Source organism: Anser anser (genome assembly GCF_964211835.1).
Source record: "Anser anser genome assembly, chromosome: 3".
Classification (NCBI taxonomy): Eukaryota; Metazoa; Chordata; class Aves; order Anseriformes; family Anatidae; genus Anser; species Anser anser.
In genome coordinates, this window is record NC_139722.1 from 16,270,368 (window position 1) to 16,285,047 (window position 14,680).

The following is a 14,680-nucleotide window of genomic DNA, read 5'->3' on the forward strand; positions in this document are numbered from 1 at the left end:
AAATTTACAAAACAAAATTGCTTTTACTATGCTTGAACAACGCTGAGTTGATTCAAATACATTTTTGTGGCACGTCCCCATTTAATTTAAACCAGTCCTTACTAAGCAGCTAAGTTATTAGACGGTGACAAGGCAAAAAAATGTTTATGGTTCACAAGCATTATTAATAACTGTACTCCAAGTGTAACTGCCTATAACCACAAGAATTAGAAACGGGGGCAAAATCTGAGGTTCATCCAACTTTGGTTTAACATCTGCTGCCATGGTAAAGCTCAGTAATATTTAACCACGCTGTAACACAACGGATTACTGTTATAGGACCACTGTGAACCTGGAAGAGAAGGGGTCCAGCCTTGGGTAGCAGCAGGATATAAATCCTAAATTTAAACCTTGTTCTCAAGTATGGTAGTAAAATATACAAAAAATCCCTGGCTCCCAGACATAAAAGCAGGTGCTTTAGACCTCTCAAAATACCATCTTGGTCAGTCACTAATACTCCTAGACAGTTCCTGCTTTTTATTTTAGGATAGCAGAACAAAAGGAGAACACAACCAGAGGACCACAACTAGGCAGAACTGACTGCGCAGTACTCAGGGACAATCTCCTGGATAAAAGAGGAAAGGAACAGCTCCATAGCTGCTCTGCAACGAAACAAAGTAAAGGCAGCTAAGCAGCAAGGAAAGTACAAAACAACAACAAAAGAACCTTCACTTGCAATGCCACAGGTAAGTCATGAAACAAATAGGAAGAAAAAAATCAAGCTTGTTCTGTAGCTGGAAGAAGAACATGAATCCATCTCGATCAAATGATATGTAAGGAAGAGAAAATTTATGTCTGCAAAAAAGTACAGCAGTATCTGATAAAATTAAGCGCTTTTCAAAGGATAGGATCAGAAAATTTACACACAAGAAGCTTCAAGGAAATAACTAAGGCGCTCTCTGAAACACAAATGCTGTTTTTTAAATAATCCTAAGAAATTCTAAAGATCAAAGGACTCTCAGCATTAGTATTTAAAAAAATGTAAAAGGGGAGATTCAGGAACTCTAGAATTATTAGCTTGGCATGGATCCTGAAGAAAATAGTACAGTGACAATGGGAAAAATGGAAGCTAAAAATATCTTGTCAGTCAAGCAGCCTTCGCAAGGTCATAAGAGGAGAGAGCCGATTGAAGCTCCAGCTTCAATCCACAGGAGCTGCTGCTCTGAAAAGACATTTTTCTTCTTTCTGGAATAGCTCACAGATATAAGGAGGCCAAAATCAAACACCACCAACACCACAAACAAACAGAAAACCACACACACACAAACTCAATGGAGGACTCATTATGGTACTCCGAACTCAAAAATATCCTCTCCACTGGAAAACAAAGCATGCAGAACTAGCAAGCAACAAAAAAAACTATCCTTAATAACACAGAAAATCTTGGCAAGTTAATCTCAGAAATCAGAGTTCTAAAATCCTCAGGAGAAGTGAGATTTGATTGAAGCTGACATAGAAAGATGGGGGGCAGAAGGATTAGTGACATATGGATACTAAAGTGCTGCTAAGAATAAAATTAGGGGGAAAAGAAGGTAAAGAGAAACCGAAGAACAAAAAGAAAATATAAACTGTAGAAGACCTTAAAAGAAGAAAACAAAGAATTAAGAGTTTCTAGACAGTGTAGAGAAGAGATCATCTGCTGATGTTTAAAGCAAGCCTCTCACTCCTAAATAAAAGAGGAAGAATGTAACAATAACCACTGGAGAGGGTATGTGTGCATGCATGAGTGCAAGGTATACACTCCTTCAACTCCAAAAAAATAAAAATTAAAAAATCCAAAGCATCATACAGAATAAAATGCTCTGCACTAAAGAAGCACGTTCTGAGAAGAGCTGAAGAGTTTTCCATCCCACTTGAGAAATACACTATGGTACCTACTTGCACACCCAGCACTGGTTACCTTAAGGAAAAGGAAGGCCCTGGATGAATTACACCTTTTCTTAGGGCACCAAATATATGGATTGCTTTTCAAGCTCTTCCTTTTCCTATCAAAGCCAACATCAGATGATAATGGAGTATGAATTAAAATTTTTATTGAACTGAACACAATGGAGAACTGCCCAGAATTACCGGTCTAATGACACAGACAAATCCAGACATCATTTAATGTTGAATGATGAGCTGTTAACCACGAAAGAAAGAGGGTATCAGGGAGAAGAAAGAGACAACAAAAGGCCTTTCAGTGAGGCTGAAAAATAAGAAAGGAAAAATGAAAGATGAAACTATACAAATATAGAAAAACACTGTACAAATGAAGAAAAACACTTACTGGACTGAAAGATACATAAAAAAAAGGAAAAAAGCTGGTACAGACAAGTCATATCAATTCAGTGTAATACAGGAAGCAATGGTAAAGGTGGGAGAAAATCCCATGAGCTTTGTGATGATTCTCCCCCTGTCCACTGCTGCTTTCTGAAGAACACAACATACTGCTGCCACTTTGCCAGGACGCATTCACAAATTTTGCATAGGCAAAGGTAAGGAAGATGCTAACATCCATCTCACCTAGGAGTTTAGAAAGAATTTCTGTATCATGGGGACCTGAAGATTATCAGTAAGAATTATTTATGGATTGAGACAATAAGGGATGGAAGTAGAAAGATTTTTCTGTCTATAATTCACCTAAATAGTGCCTCTGTTAACAAAGCTAACTTGGCAGTAGGATGTGTAAAGTACAATAATGCATACTAAGACAACCAAAAAATAGCCTGGGTATTTATGTTCACGTGTTACAAGGTCAAACCTGCCTAAATAAATTTATTATAACGGGCAACAATACTCAGAAAATCATTAAAAAAAAAAAACATAAGAACAAAATTAAATCCTAAATAAAAAAAAAAGGAACTAATTTAAACATAGAGGTTCCTAGACTACAAGGTGTATCAACACCATCCTGGAAACAGCAAAGTATTCCATGGCCCCCTCAGGAAAGGTTTCCAGCAGACAGAATCGTGCAGCTACCTCAGTCTCGGGGGCCGGGAAGAGAAAGGCTCTCACAGGGAAGCCATTCCATCACCACACTCCAGGGCAGAACCGGTAGGAAGGGGAATGAGGTAACCGCCTATTCCTTCCATCTTCAAGGGTGGGCAACTCTGAGAAGAACTCATCAAACACCCACTGAGCTCGATGTTCTCCTAGCACCCCACCACTCAGAAAAAAAAAAAAAAGGAAAAAAAAAAAGGAGTTTTTCTTACTAGGGTTAGGAAGAAAGGAGTTATTATAATGGTGGCGGAGAGATTGAAGGCAGGGAACCTCACTGAGGTCACGCGTCTGGCCCCCCGCCAAGTCCAGCTACTTGCACATCTAGAGCGAAGACCATTCCAGGAGCTCTTCGGAACAACAGGATCTGAAAGATATTTATGAGACTACACCTATCCTGTTCCACACAGCACATACTCCAAAATGACGTGTTTGTTATCTCCAATACTTTGGTAAATCGAGTTGCCCAACAGCCATGGGAGTGACCTGCTTACCTATAGGTTTGTGTGTGCGTCAAGAACATGAGAATCAAAACCAAAAATTATTTCTGGACGCACGCATGCACGAGATCTACAAGGCGTTAAGAGTAAAATACGCCAAAGACTAATGATTTTTTACAAATGAAAGCTAAAGGTAAACTTGAGACAGCAAAGCAGAAGCACCTTTAAGGTACAAACAAAAGGATTACACAAAAGTTAATATGGTATGCAGACCCTGAGTCAGAAATGTAAGGAAAAACAGACCTCCGGCAAGGACAAGGTGTTGCTAGCTCAAGAGAAAACAGATGCTTGTGATCAGTTTTATATAAGGATACGGATTAAACTCCTAAAAGCAAAATAGAGGGGGTGTATCTTCGGGACGTATCCCTACTCCATTCAGAAATGGAAGAAGGAATGTGTGCGGAGATGCACTGGAGGACAGATCCTATCGATAACAACCTGAAATCAAATTAGCCACACAACTTCATACATACTACTGCTAGTTTACAAACCAGCTGTAAGTCTTACACTAGCAGGCTTTTAAACAAACATATTCTCTGCAACAAGAAGGAAACAAAGATGGTATCTACCTAAAAGAGAAAAGATGACTGCTCAAAGATGTGTTAATTATTGGCATATGCCTTAAGATCAGCAGCAATTTAGTATAGTGAAACAAATTGTAAATAGGAAGAAAAAACCTTCATCTCCTGCATAGAAAAAACAACAACAAAAAACATGAGTATTGTATTCTTTCTTGATGCAGAAGAAAGTTTTTATCACAGGGATAAGAGCACATGGACTCTGCTTTACCAAAACGCAGTTTTGCAGCGTAAGATAAATATTAGCTTTTCTTTTATTGTTTTGGGAACTCAGAATTTGTTAATTAAGCAGGAGCTTCCTGCTACTGCCGCTGTTAGCCCCATGAACCCTCCAATCGTACATTGAGGCAAAACCCATTTATCAGATGCTAACTTGTAACATACAGATGATTGTAATAGAGTAAGGGGTAAATAGGATGTCTAATCAAGTGAAGGCGTACAAAGGCGAGCCTTGGAAAGATGCACGTATATGGAATATGGATAAACAACTCATTTCCCATTTTACACAAAGCTCTTCAGTAAAGTACTGTTATCTGTCCTGAGTACTACCTCTCAAGCGTTTAATCTCCAGCTAGACCTGGCAAATCTATCTCACAGTTATGCATCACAATGAATATAATATGGAGATATGGAGAGGCAGAGGCTCCATTTCACTCTCTCTCGTTTTTTTTGTTTTGTTTTTTGTTTTAAATGAGGCAATTACACCCAGAGCTCTACACACAGGGATGCCAAACCCAGTAACCTTTGTAGCAGGTATTTTAAATAAAGCTCAGTACGGACAGAATGACAAATTATGCCCTTCTTATTAGCTGTTCCATTACTAGATCACGAAGGACTCTTCTGCCACCCCAAGGCATACTGCACCACCAGAACCATGGCATGCTGGAGGTTAGAAGGGACCTCTGGAGATGATCGAGTCCAATGCCACTGCTCAAGGCCAGGCCAACTACAGCAGCTTGCTCTGGACCGTCTCCAGTCAGGTTTTGAGCATCTCCAAAGATGCAGGCTCCACAATGGTCTTTGGCAGCCTGGTCCAGTTTTCAGTCACCCTTACACTAAAAAAAAAAACCATAAATCTTATGTTTAAATGGAAGTTCCTGTATTTCAGATAATGCCCATTGAGTCTTGTCCTTTCACTGGGCACCACGGAGAAGAGTCTCACTCCATCCCCTCTCCTTCCGATCAGGTGTTCACACACTCAGCTATACACCCCTGAGCCTCTTCTCCTAGGGGATAAAAATCCCAACTCCCTCAACTTCTCCTTGTATGACAGATGCTGCATCCTCTAATCTTCTCCAACTGCTAGATTGAAAGCAGGACAGCAGAAAACCAGCAGTGATAGAGACTCCATGCCCGTATTACACATAGCACTGAAATCCATCAGCTGGAAAGCCTGAGACCAGTCACGTTCCATGCATGCAAAATAATAATACTGAATGACCTACGGTTAAAAAAATGTTTTGTGTACATACACACACCACTACACAGATAGAAAGTAGATGTGACTCACCTCGTTGTATTTGTTGCATTTATTTTTTCTAAAGCTACGATAACTTCAACCTTGTACAAGTTCAGCATATTTTGGGTATCTGGGAGATCGTTACTGAAAAAAGATTTTTAAGCTACTGAGAGTGTCTATATGTAAGGTGAGCCTTATCAAGTTCAGATTCATCTACACTTAACTGATAAAATAATACTTAGTACGACTTTCTTCTTGATTAAAATTTGTGTTGCATCAAGTTAGCACAAGACACAAACAGTAAAAATTGGTTAAAAGAGAATAAAAGGACATAATGAATAGTCTTGTCAGGTGTCTAGATTTTTTTTTAAATGTCTGCAGTTTACATTCACCAGACTTGAAGCAAAACAAATAATGACATTAAAGCACCTTGACTTGCCTGGTTGGTAATGATCACAATCTGATAAAAAGTTTTTTTGAAGATAATTGCCTATAGAATATTATATACAGAACACCAAGGAGAAAAGAATGCAGGCTGTGTTTGCAGAACAGAGTATTACACAATCCGACTTACTGCTCCGGGACAATCACCTTGTCTCTTGAATGTCTCAAAACTCAGATGTCAAAACTGGATGCAGTAAGCTACTGGTGATCTCAGTGCTGCAACGAGCAGAAAGATCAGTTCTGAAACGTGAGATGTAGGGAACAGATTGAAGGTTGTCGGTTTTGTTTGGTTTGTTACTGTTGGCTTTGTTTGTTTTTGCAATTCTTAGCTCAGTGATATCGTCAAAAATGTTAAACCTAAACAAACCCGTGGATGCGTTACTAAAGGAGCATTTAAGGTAGAGTAGGGAGCAGATATTCCTAGAAAGAGAAATCCACTACAACATTACAGTAGCTGGAAAACAAGCTGTACGATATCAAGCTTAGAGAATTTATGCCTCTTAATGAAAACAAAGGTTAAGAGATGACTTGATTAGTAGGCATATCCACTCGTACTGGCAGAAACGGCAGGGGGAAAGCAAGTATCAATATCAGAGACAAGGAAGATTTTCTGTGTCACGCACAGGCCACCAATTCAGCTTTTAAATCGGATGTAATTTACTGTAAGTTAAATAGAACATTACACTAGATAATATCACTCATGATGAATCTTTAAATCAAAAATCAAATGAAGTTAACTTTTTTTTCCCCTAGTTTGTGAAAAAATTAAAATATTTATATGTTATGCATGTGTTTCAGACAGAGTGTGAAGTGGCTATACTCCCTCTTCTATATGCAAAAGGTGAAATAAGATTAAATCGACCAGCTTGTGGGTCTCAAGTTGTGACGTTCAGCTCCATGCCAAGCCATTACACAACCAGCGGTGGAGGCGCGCTATGGAGGGACAGCAGAATACTGCAAACCTACAGTCCTGGGAGAAAGCAAGCTAACAGGGACTGATGAAATCAGCCGCAGGACTGGCATCAGATACGCCAGGCCAGAAACAGCTCCATCCCAAAAATAAACAGTAGGTATTTGAAGGGCAATTGTCATCTTCTCTCTGTACATCAGATCTCCCACTCTGAGACATAGTACAAGTTCTAGGGTCACAATTTGTCTGAACATTTCACTTGTATTTTGTAGGATCACGATTTTTGTTTGTTTGTACTTTGACCAGACGAAATTAAAAACAAAGTTCTATGTAACCATTTTGAGAGGTTATATAACATCTCTAAAGGATGGAGACAAAGAAGGACAGAGAGATTGAGAAGTAAGATTTAAAAAAAAAAAAAAAAAAAAGGTTTACAACCACAATTCAACCTGATGAATCTTTTCTATTATGGAAAGGTCTAAGAGAAAGATTCTACAGACTAGCTTCTGAACAACCCCTGACCTGTTGAATAAAGCTACTTGCTGGAGAACAGTAACATACATACATACAGCAGCAGCATCACTGAGGACCTTGGCTACAAACACCTTCCAGCAGATGAAAACCTAGCTTTTCCTGTCAGCAGAATTGCTGCTTTCTGTGCTTGAAAGCTAAGCTTTTATTTGCACGCCTCAAAAATCCATAATTAACTTTTTTTTTTCTTCTGGAACACAAATACCAGTGGGCAACCATCAGCAGAATACATAATAATCCTAAATAAGGGACAATTTATATTTTACTCAAGCCTGTCTATCGCCTTGCAGCCTCCAGAAGGTCAGTAATCCCCTCACGCAGATTTTAGGTTTGATATATTTCAACCAGTACAGCAAGAAACAGAACAAAAGATGGTATCTAAACAATACTGAGCAAAAATAATTCTTCTAATTTTACATAAATAAGTTAAAGAGACACGATATTATATTGCCCTTAGATATGAAACCAAATCCTATTTCTGAATGTTCCACGTGCAGTTCTGAATACCTTTTTCCCCGTAAGTACTTACTGATTTTGTTTTAACTTAGGTAATCAGCCTAATAAGACTGGCTAAAGATCAAAGCACTCAGAGTCACTGATTGCACTGCTTTCTGCACAGTCTCCAATAATGTGAAACATGAACTCTACAAAGTAGGAATAGATTTCATCAATTTATTAGTACATTTAACTAAAAAAGCCACCAAAAAAAACTTTTTTTTTTTTTTAAATCTAAAATTTTAAGGAAAAAATTACCTCGACACAAAAGATCTTAAGATCAAGGCCATATAATTTCATCTTCTCTGGAAAATCCTGATAAACGTTCAAATATGGAATGTGACCTTCAACAACAAACCTGCATAAAAAAAAAAGACGGCCAAATCAAAATAGTATTTAGTATGACAAAAGCACATTTATTCTAAAATTAATCCACAAATCAATTTCTGATTTGAAGTAACATCATCTTTATGCTGCCTAAGCAATTCTATCTGAAGCCCCACACTCCTAAATGCTCTACTGTATGAAAACCAGTTCAATCATTTAACAGGCCTTTAAGTTCAAGCTCAGATATGACTGACAAATGACAATGTTACGGCAATAAGCTGACAATCAACATGCTTGCATACAGTTTGTTCTGCACATGCTTCAGCTACTGCATTTTTGAAAATGCTTTAAGCCTCCCTCAAGTGTTATGGAAGCTTTCTTTCAAAATTCTAAGGCTTTAAGTAAATTTTCCAAATTGGAGATTAAACACTTTCTGCTGGAGGAGGTGAGAGTGACAAAACATGGTAAGAGGGACGTCGCAGAATTACGCACATGTACACAGAAGTGCAACTCAGTTAATTACTTTCTGTAGTCTGATTAAGAAAAAGTATTATTTTAGTATGAATTGAAATTATTTTGTACACTCACAAAATACAAAATCATTTATTTTGCATTTGCACTGAAATAATTCATCTTTCTTTAAAAGCTGGCTTTGGTAAATGGTTTACAACAATATTTTGGATTTTTTTTTTTAATTTTTAAATATTTATTTAATACATCTATCTGATGGGATTTAACAACAGCTACCAGTAAAAAGCCACCACCACATGAAACCCCTGCTCTTATCCAACATCTTAGCGGGCTTTTACACCAGGCAAAGCAAGCACTGGAGAAGCATGGACCTTTGCAGAGGAACAGGCACTATCCTCATGCCAGATGCCTGTTAGTGGTCTCCCATAGGACTGAGTTAGAGCTGCCTTCCTGGCTCTTCCTCTCCAGAACGATTTTGTTCAAGTCATAATTCAAACTGGAACGAGTTAACACTTCAAGCAGACTAGACCTTGTTCTTTAAATAATATTAGAGTTTCGAAAACAATTTTCTCTCCTGCCTGCTGTGTCTTCTGCACAACATCCCTCTGATCTTGCCAGGCAGACCAGCTGTGCCTTAGCCTACAAACTCTGCAAGCCCCTCGTGGGTTCCTCCGGTGCTTGCCAAGCTGGGCTTTGCTCCTGCTCCTGGCGCAGGGCAGTCCCTAAAGGCTTCAGCCCTAGTCAGACCCAACCCACGGGCAGACAGACCAGGTTCTGCAGAGCACAGCAATCTCTTGCTGCCAAACAAAATGCGTCTGAAGAAAAAAAACACAACAACAACAAACAAGAACGAGGCAGAACAATGTCTTCGCTGATGATTCAGCTCTCTCCTCAGCCTGTTGCAGCGCACAGACTCACCGCTCCTTCTCCAGCACTGCACCTCCATCACCACTTGCCGCATATCACAGGGTATGTGCGCGGAAACTGACTAAAATTCTATTTAAAGGCTAGTTACTGTGAGAAAAGATTATGGTTAAATCCCCTTTTTTAAGCATTTTTAACTGAATATTGAATTAGAAAAATGAATTTAAAGCAATATTAAAATGATAAGCGCCTCTCAATCAAAGCTGTTTCTCAGTTAGAATAAATCCAGCGTTTATAAGGAGTTCTGAAAAACTACAGCAATCTGAACAACCACACTGCCTAATACTTCCTACTTTAAAGCTCTGCATATTGGTCTCTTAAATGAAAAGATAAGGGTCATAGGACAAGATCCTTTCTTTATCAAATTGTGCGATGTACATTTTGCTAATTTTCTTTTTTTTTTTTTTTTAGTACTTCTAATAGTACTTCTGCATCCCAAATGGAAACGTGCGCTAGTCCGCATGTTTGCTGGGTTGTCATCAAACCCAGCATCAGCTGCTCGTCCCTACCACCCTGCCGGATCTGATGAGCAGCTTGCAGGACAGCTCCTTGCTCACTTTAGTCAAGGTCAGCAGCAACGAGTTGAAGAACTGAAATCTGAGGCATGGCTTCACAGAATGGACTGAGACAACCCAAAAGCTCAGTGTAACTAGCTGTACTTCTCTCCTCCTGGTCTGGCCGCGTGCTCCTGTTGCTTATCATCCTCTTCCACAAATTTAACTCACAACAACAGGCAAAGAGAAACTTTGCTGCAAGAAAAAGAAACTCTACTGCGAGAAAAAGAAAAGCTGTGTGTGTATTTCCTGCCTTCTAACAAACTAAGGCTCATGGGTGGCTTCAAAAAGTACTAGAACTGGCAGAGGGAAGAGGATACATCACAAAGCCAGGAGCAGGGAGGGGAAGCACGACCTTCCCCTTTCAGCAACAGCGTCCCATTACTGGCTCAGCTGAACACAAGCTTTGATGGACCCTTGGGAAGGAGCAATCACACAATTAGCTGCCAGATCTGAAGAGGTAGCACCAAGAAATTGAGAGCGGCAGCCTCCTGAGCCAGCACAGCAGCAGCTGGAAGAGGACAAACAATCAAGGCCGTCGGGTGTGGTGCAGTTATGATTGCAGGCGAACCACCCTAACAGCTTGCTGCCTCCAAAATGGGAAATCCCACCCTCCCTTCTGTCCTCTGCATCACAGTCCTGTCTCCTCCCTGCTGACAAAAGCACTTGTGTGACTTCTCAGACAGGGGATTAGATTGAAAACTGGGCTTTTGTTTTCCAGGGTTTGATTTCAACCAGATAGACTTCCAGACTCAGCTGACTGCACGAATGTTATTGCCAGCACGAGGTGGAAAGGGACAGCCGTGCAGCAAACTATGCTGCACTAAAATGTCCAGTGAAGCCTTCTCATGCAAAATCAGAAATTAGTTTTCTGATCTCCTTTCAACTAATACACCGTAAGGTGGGTGAGTGCTAGCACCCAGGGCAAGAGAAAAGGCAGAAATATTTACCAGAAGCACATCCTTACTTTGCAATGGACAAGTGATGTCTACAAACATGGTGGGGTATTTTTTGTTTGTTTAAAAATTTAATCAGAGAATCATTTAGGTTGGAAAAGACCTCTAAGATCATCTGGTCCAAATTTAACTTATCATATCAAAGCACTGCAACTGTGTAAAAAACAATGACATCTTTCCTGAATTTGCCTGAAATTAGTGTCTCTATGCAAAAAAAAAGTGCTCTTCTCTCAGGTAAAGAGTAGTTTTTATGTTCTAAAAATACATGAAACAGCATAAATACCCTGTTATGAATACAATGTACTGATGATTCAGGATGTTAGAACTTACTCCAAAAGCCCAGATCTGGAATAGCACTTGAGAACAGTTTCTACTGTCTGCTCTTCTTCCAAACCTGTCATTTCACAGCCAGGCGATCCGAACACTTGTAGGACTACGTTGTATCAGTGAAGCGCTTGAAAACCTGAATGGCGCACACACACAGTAGGCAGTCCGTGCTCTTGTAATTACAGCAGCAGCATGCATTAGTCAGGCCTAAGTGTGAAAGAAAATCCTACGTCCTCTGCATACTACGAGGAAATGATGCATCTGTTAAAGCCACACAGCAATGCCACAAACTGATTACAAGTTTAGTCTTGCCAGCGTAGCTCGGTATAACCTCATTTGAAAGGCATTATTTCGCAGCCTCCCCAAGTCTAGCATCCTGATTTCTTTTTTTCCACAGACCCACAATTTTATTAATTCTTTAGATAAATAAAATACCACGTATCGAGCACTGTGAGATTATTCGCAATGGAAAAGGATTTAATTTGTTACAGACTAGACGAGAAGGCTGTTAAAATGTTATTTTTAAAACAAAATGTGCCTTTCGGAGGAGGTAATTGTAGTGTTTTTCTGTTAAGTGTGTCAAGCAGCAAGGAGGAGTGTATTTTTGGTGCCGTAAATCCCTTAAAAACTGGCAGATTGCCCTAGCATGGTGCCTAAGCATGTGTCACAAGGGAGGAGCGGGAGTCAGCTGACTTCAAGGTGGGGAGAAAACCAAACTGAGGACGAAACAAGGCAGAACTTTTAAGCACTGCTGTAATTCAGATGGTTTAAATAACACAATTTGCCTATAAAGATTTAAAAGGCAGTGCTGAATCTTTCATGTTTTTCTCTGCATAGTTTTCATCTCTGGTCTGTTGCTATTTTGATCTGCGTATCCTACTGCATGCAAAAATGTTAACATTGTCTGATTTTTTGAACTTAAATATTCAGAAGTGAGAAAACAGGAGCCTTATGGTAGTTCACGCAGTTGAGAATTCTTTCCCCTTCTTCATCAAACTTGTGAAAGACAAAGACCTTAAGGGTAGGGAGGGAAGCATGATAATGTAATTACAGCCTTATACAAGTATCGTATCATTGTAAAACTTTGCAATACAAATGGCATTCTTTCAAGCATCACTTTTTGCATTTAATTCAGTCGCATGTTCAGTGCATTTAAAGTCATTGCCCACTAGATTCATGCACTTACGAGAGTATTAAACCCATACGTTGTACCTAAATTAAGTGATGCATTCTCTTTCAAATCATCTTATTTCAATTTCCAATTATTAATTTCTGATTACGGCTCTCTGCTGTATTTGATATCTGATTTTTTTTTCTCTCCTTTTCCAGCTTTTTTGCTGCTTACACATTTCCTTTAAATCCTTTCAAGCACTTATGCTGAGCTCTGAAGGATCTCAGTACAAAGGATGTTTCTCCAGGTTGCACCAGTTGCTTGGATCTCTCCTGCAGTCCCCAACTTCTGATGCGCCAAACACAACAATACACCATTAATATGCAATCAACAGTCCACCCAAGTACTGCCTTTTTTTCCTTCCTTTTTTTCTACTTTAAAACAAAGGAATGAAAGAAAAAAAAAAAAGACAGTATCATACTAAGTCAGGAACTTGTGAGGACGTATTTGCCTAGTATGACCCCACATGCTTTCCAGAAACAGTTTCCAAGGTAGGAAGAACGGACCCAAGAATAGATATTTGATTTTTATCTCCGAACAGGATTTGCTAAGCAATAATTCTTTATTACTGTGCATCGTATGCTCCATCCTAGTAACTGTAATTTACTACTTGGATTTTTGCCATATACGTGCATTATCAGACAGCATTTTTGTATTCATTTTCTAATCATCGATAAAAAAAAATATAGAGTAGGCTACAGTAGTACTGACTCCTGCAGAATGTCCTTAGGGAAATACTAGTCAGTAATAAACTTGTTTATTGAAAGCCACTTTTGATTTCTACTATTTCTTAATCTACTCAGTATTTACTTCTGTATTGCAGTTCGAATTCGGAACACTGTGGCATTTTGCTGAACATTTTACAAGCATCTTTTATGCAACAGCATACCTAGCTATGCAAATACGCAACAGTTTGTGTGATTATCACTGATGAAGGCAACAGCCATCCCCTAAAGTTAAATCAAAGGATTAGATATTGTTTAACATAGAAATAATTTAGCCAGTATTAACTACTACATTTAAGACACAGAAACATCTCCTTTCTAAAAAAGACTCAGAGAAGAGCGTTCTTCTTGTACTTCACTCTTAGAAAGTTTGTACAAAGCTAGAAAAGTGGAGGGGGGTCAGCAGTACAGGGGGGCAGGGGCCATTAAGGAAGATAAGGCTCTGGGATAAATCAGTCAGACTTTCAGCACCAATACTAGTTATGTGCACCATATACGTTACCTTGTCTTTTAGCCTACAGGTTACAGATTTGAAAAAATCAAAATTAAAGAACTGAAACCTGACATTTTGAATGAATCTTGAATAGGTTTCTCCTCTACCTTGCCCCAGTGCAATTTGGATCGCCCACTTACAGTTACTTGATCTTCCTGCTCCTTAAATTTTGATTAAAAAAAATCTCCCAATCTTTTTAAAAATATTCACTATTTCAACACTTGTTAAAAAGGAGCATCAGCACACAAAAAGGTCTTCCAAGGCAACTCCAAGAACTCCTAAATGTAAGCTATTTAGGCCTGATTTAAAGTACTTATCACTAACAACAACAACAAACATACTTGACAAATTAATTTTCATTCCTTACGAAAATAAGGAGCGTGTTCATATCCACGTTGTAGGGGGTAGAAGGGAATTGCATTGTCAGCAGTACTTTGATGATCCCCATATTTAGCACCAAACCCTGCTGTTAGAACATTTTACATCTACTATATTAACAGCTCTATTATTACGAACTCTGATGATTACAGATAAAAAGATACAAAGACAAAGAAGGACTTCTTATATTAATTCCTGCGTCCCCACTCCAGCGCGTGAAGCTGCCTAGCTACCTTCCAGATCGCTGTATACTGCTGGCATTGTTTGTATGATGACACTGACGTAAGACCTAGCGAACAGCTACTCATTTCCTGGCATGCTGACAACAGCAAAAATAGCAAAAATGTGACCATACACACCTCCAGCGAATCTTAAGAAATTTCAAAGGAGAAGGATAAAGAGCTTCTGTAGCACCAAAC

At 39.1% G+C, this 14,680-nt stretch overlaps 1 protein-coding gene across 3 annotated transcripts in view; it reads right to left on the reverse strand.

Moving 5' to 3' along the window:
• TAF1B (TATA-box binding protein associated factor, RNA polymerase I subunit B) overlaps nt 1-14,680 on the reverse strand; it is a 55,496-nt gene that overhangs the window by 32,093 nt on the left and 8,723 nt on the right. For all 3 annotated transcript variants that reach the window (XM_083827986.1, XM_083827985.1, XM_083827987.1), the window contains exon 8: nt 8,194-8,293. In XM_083827986.1, coding sequence (XP_083684112.1) covers nt 8,194-8,293 — 100 coding nt within the window. The remainder of the gene's footprint in view (nt 1-8,193; nt 8,294-14,680) is intronic.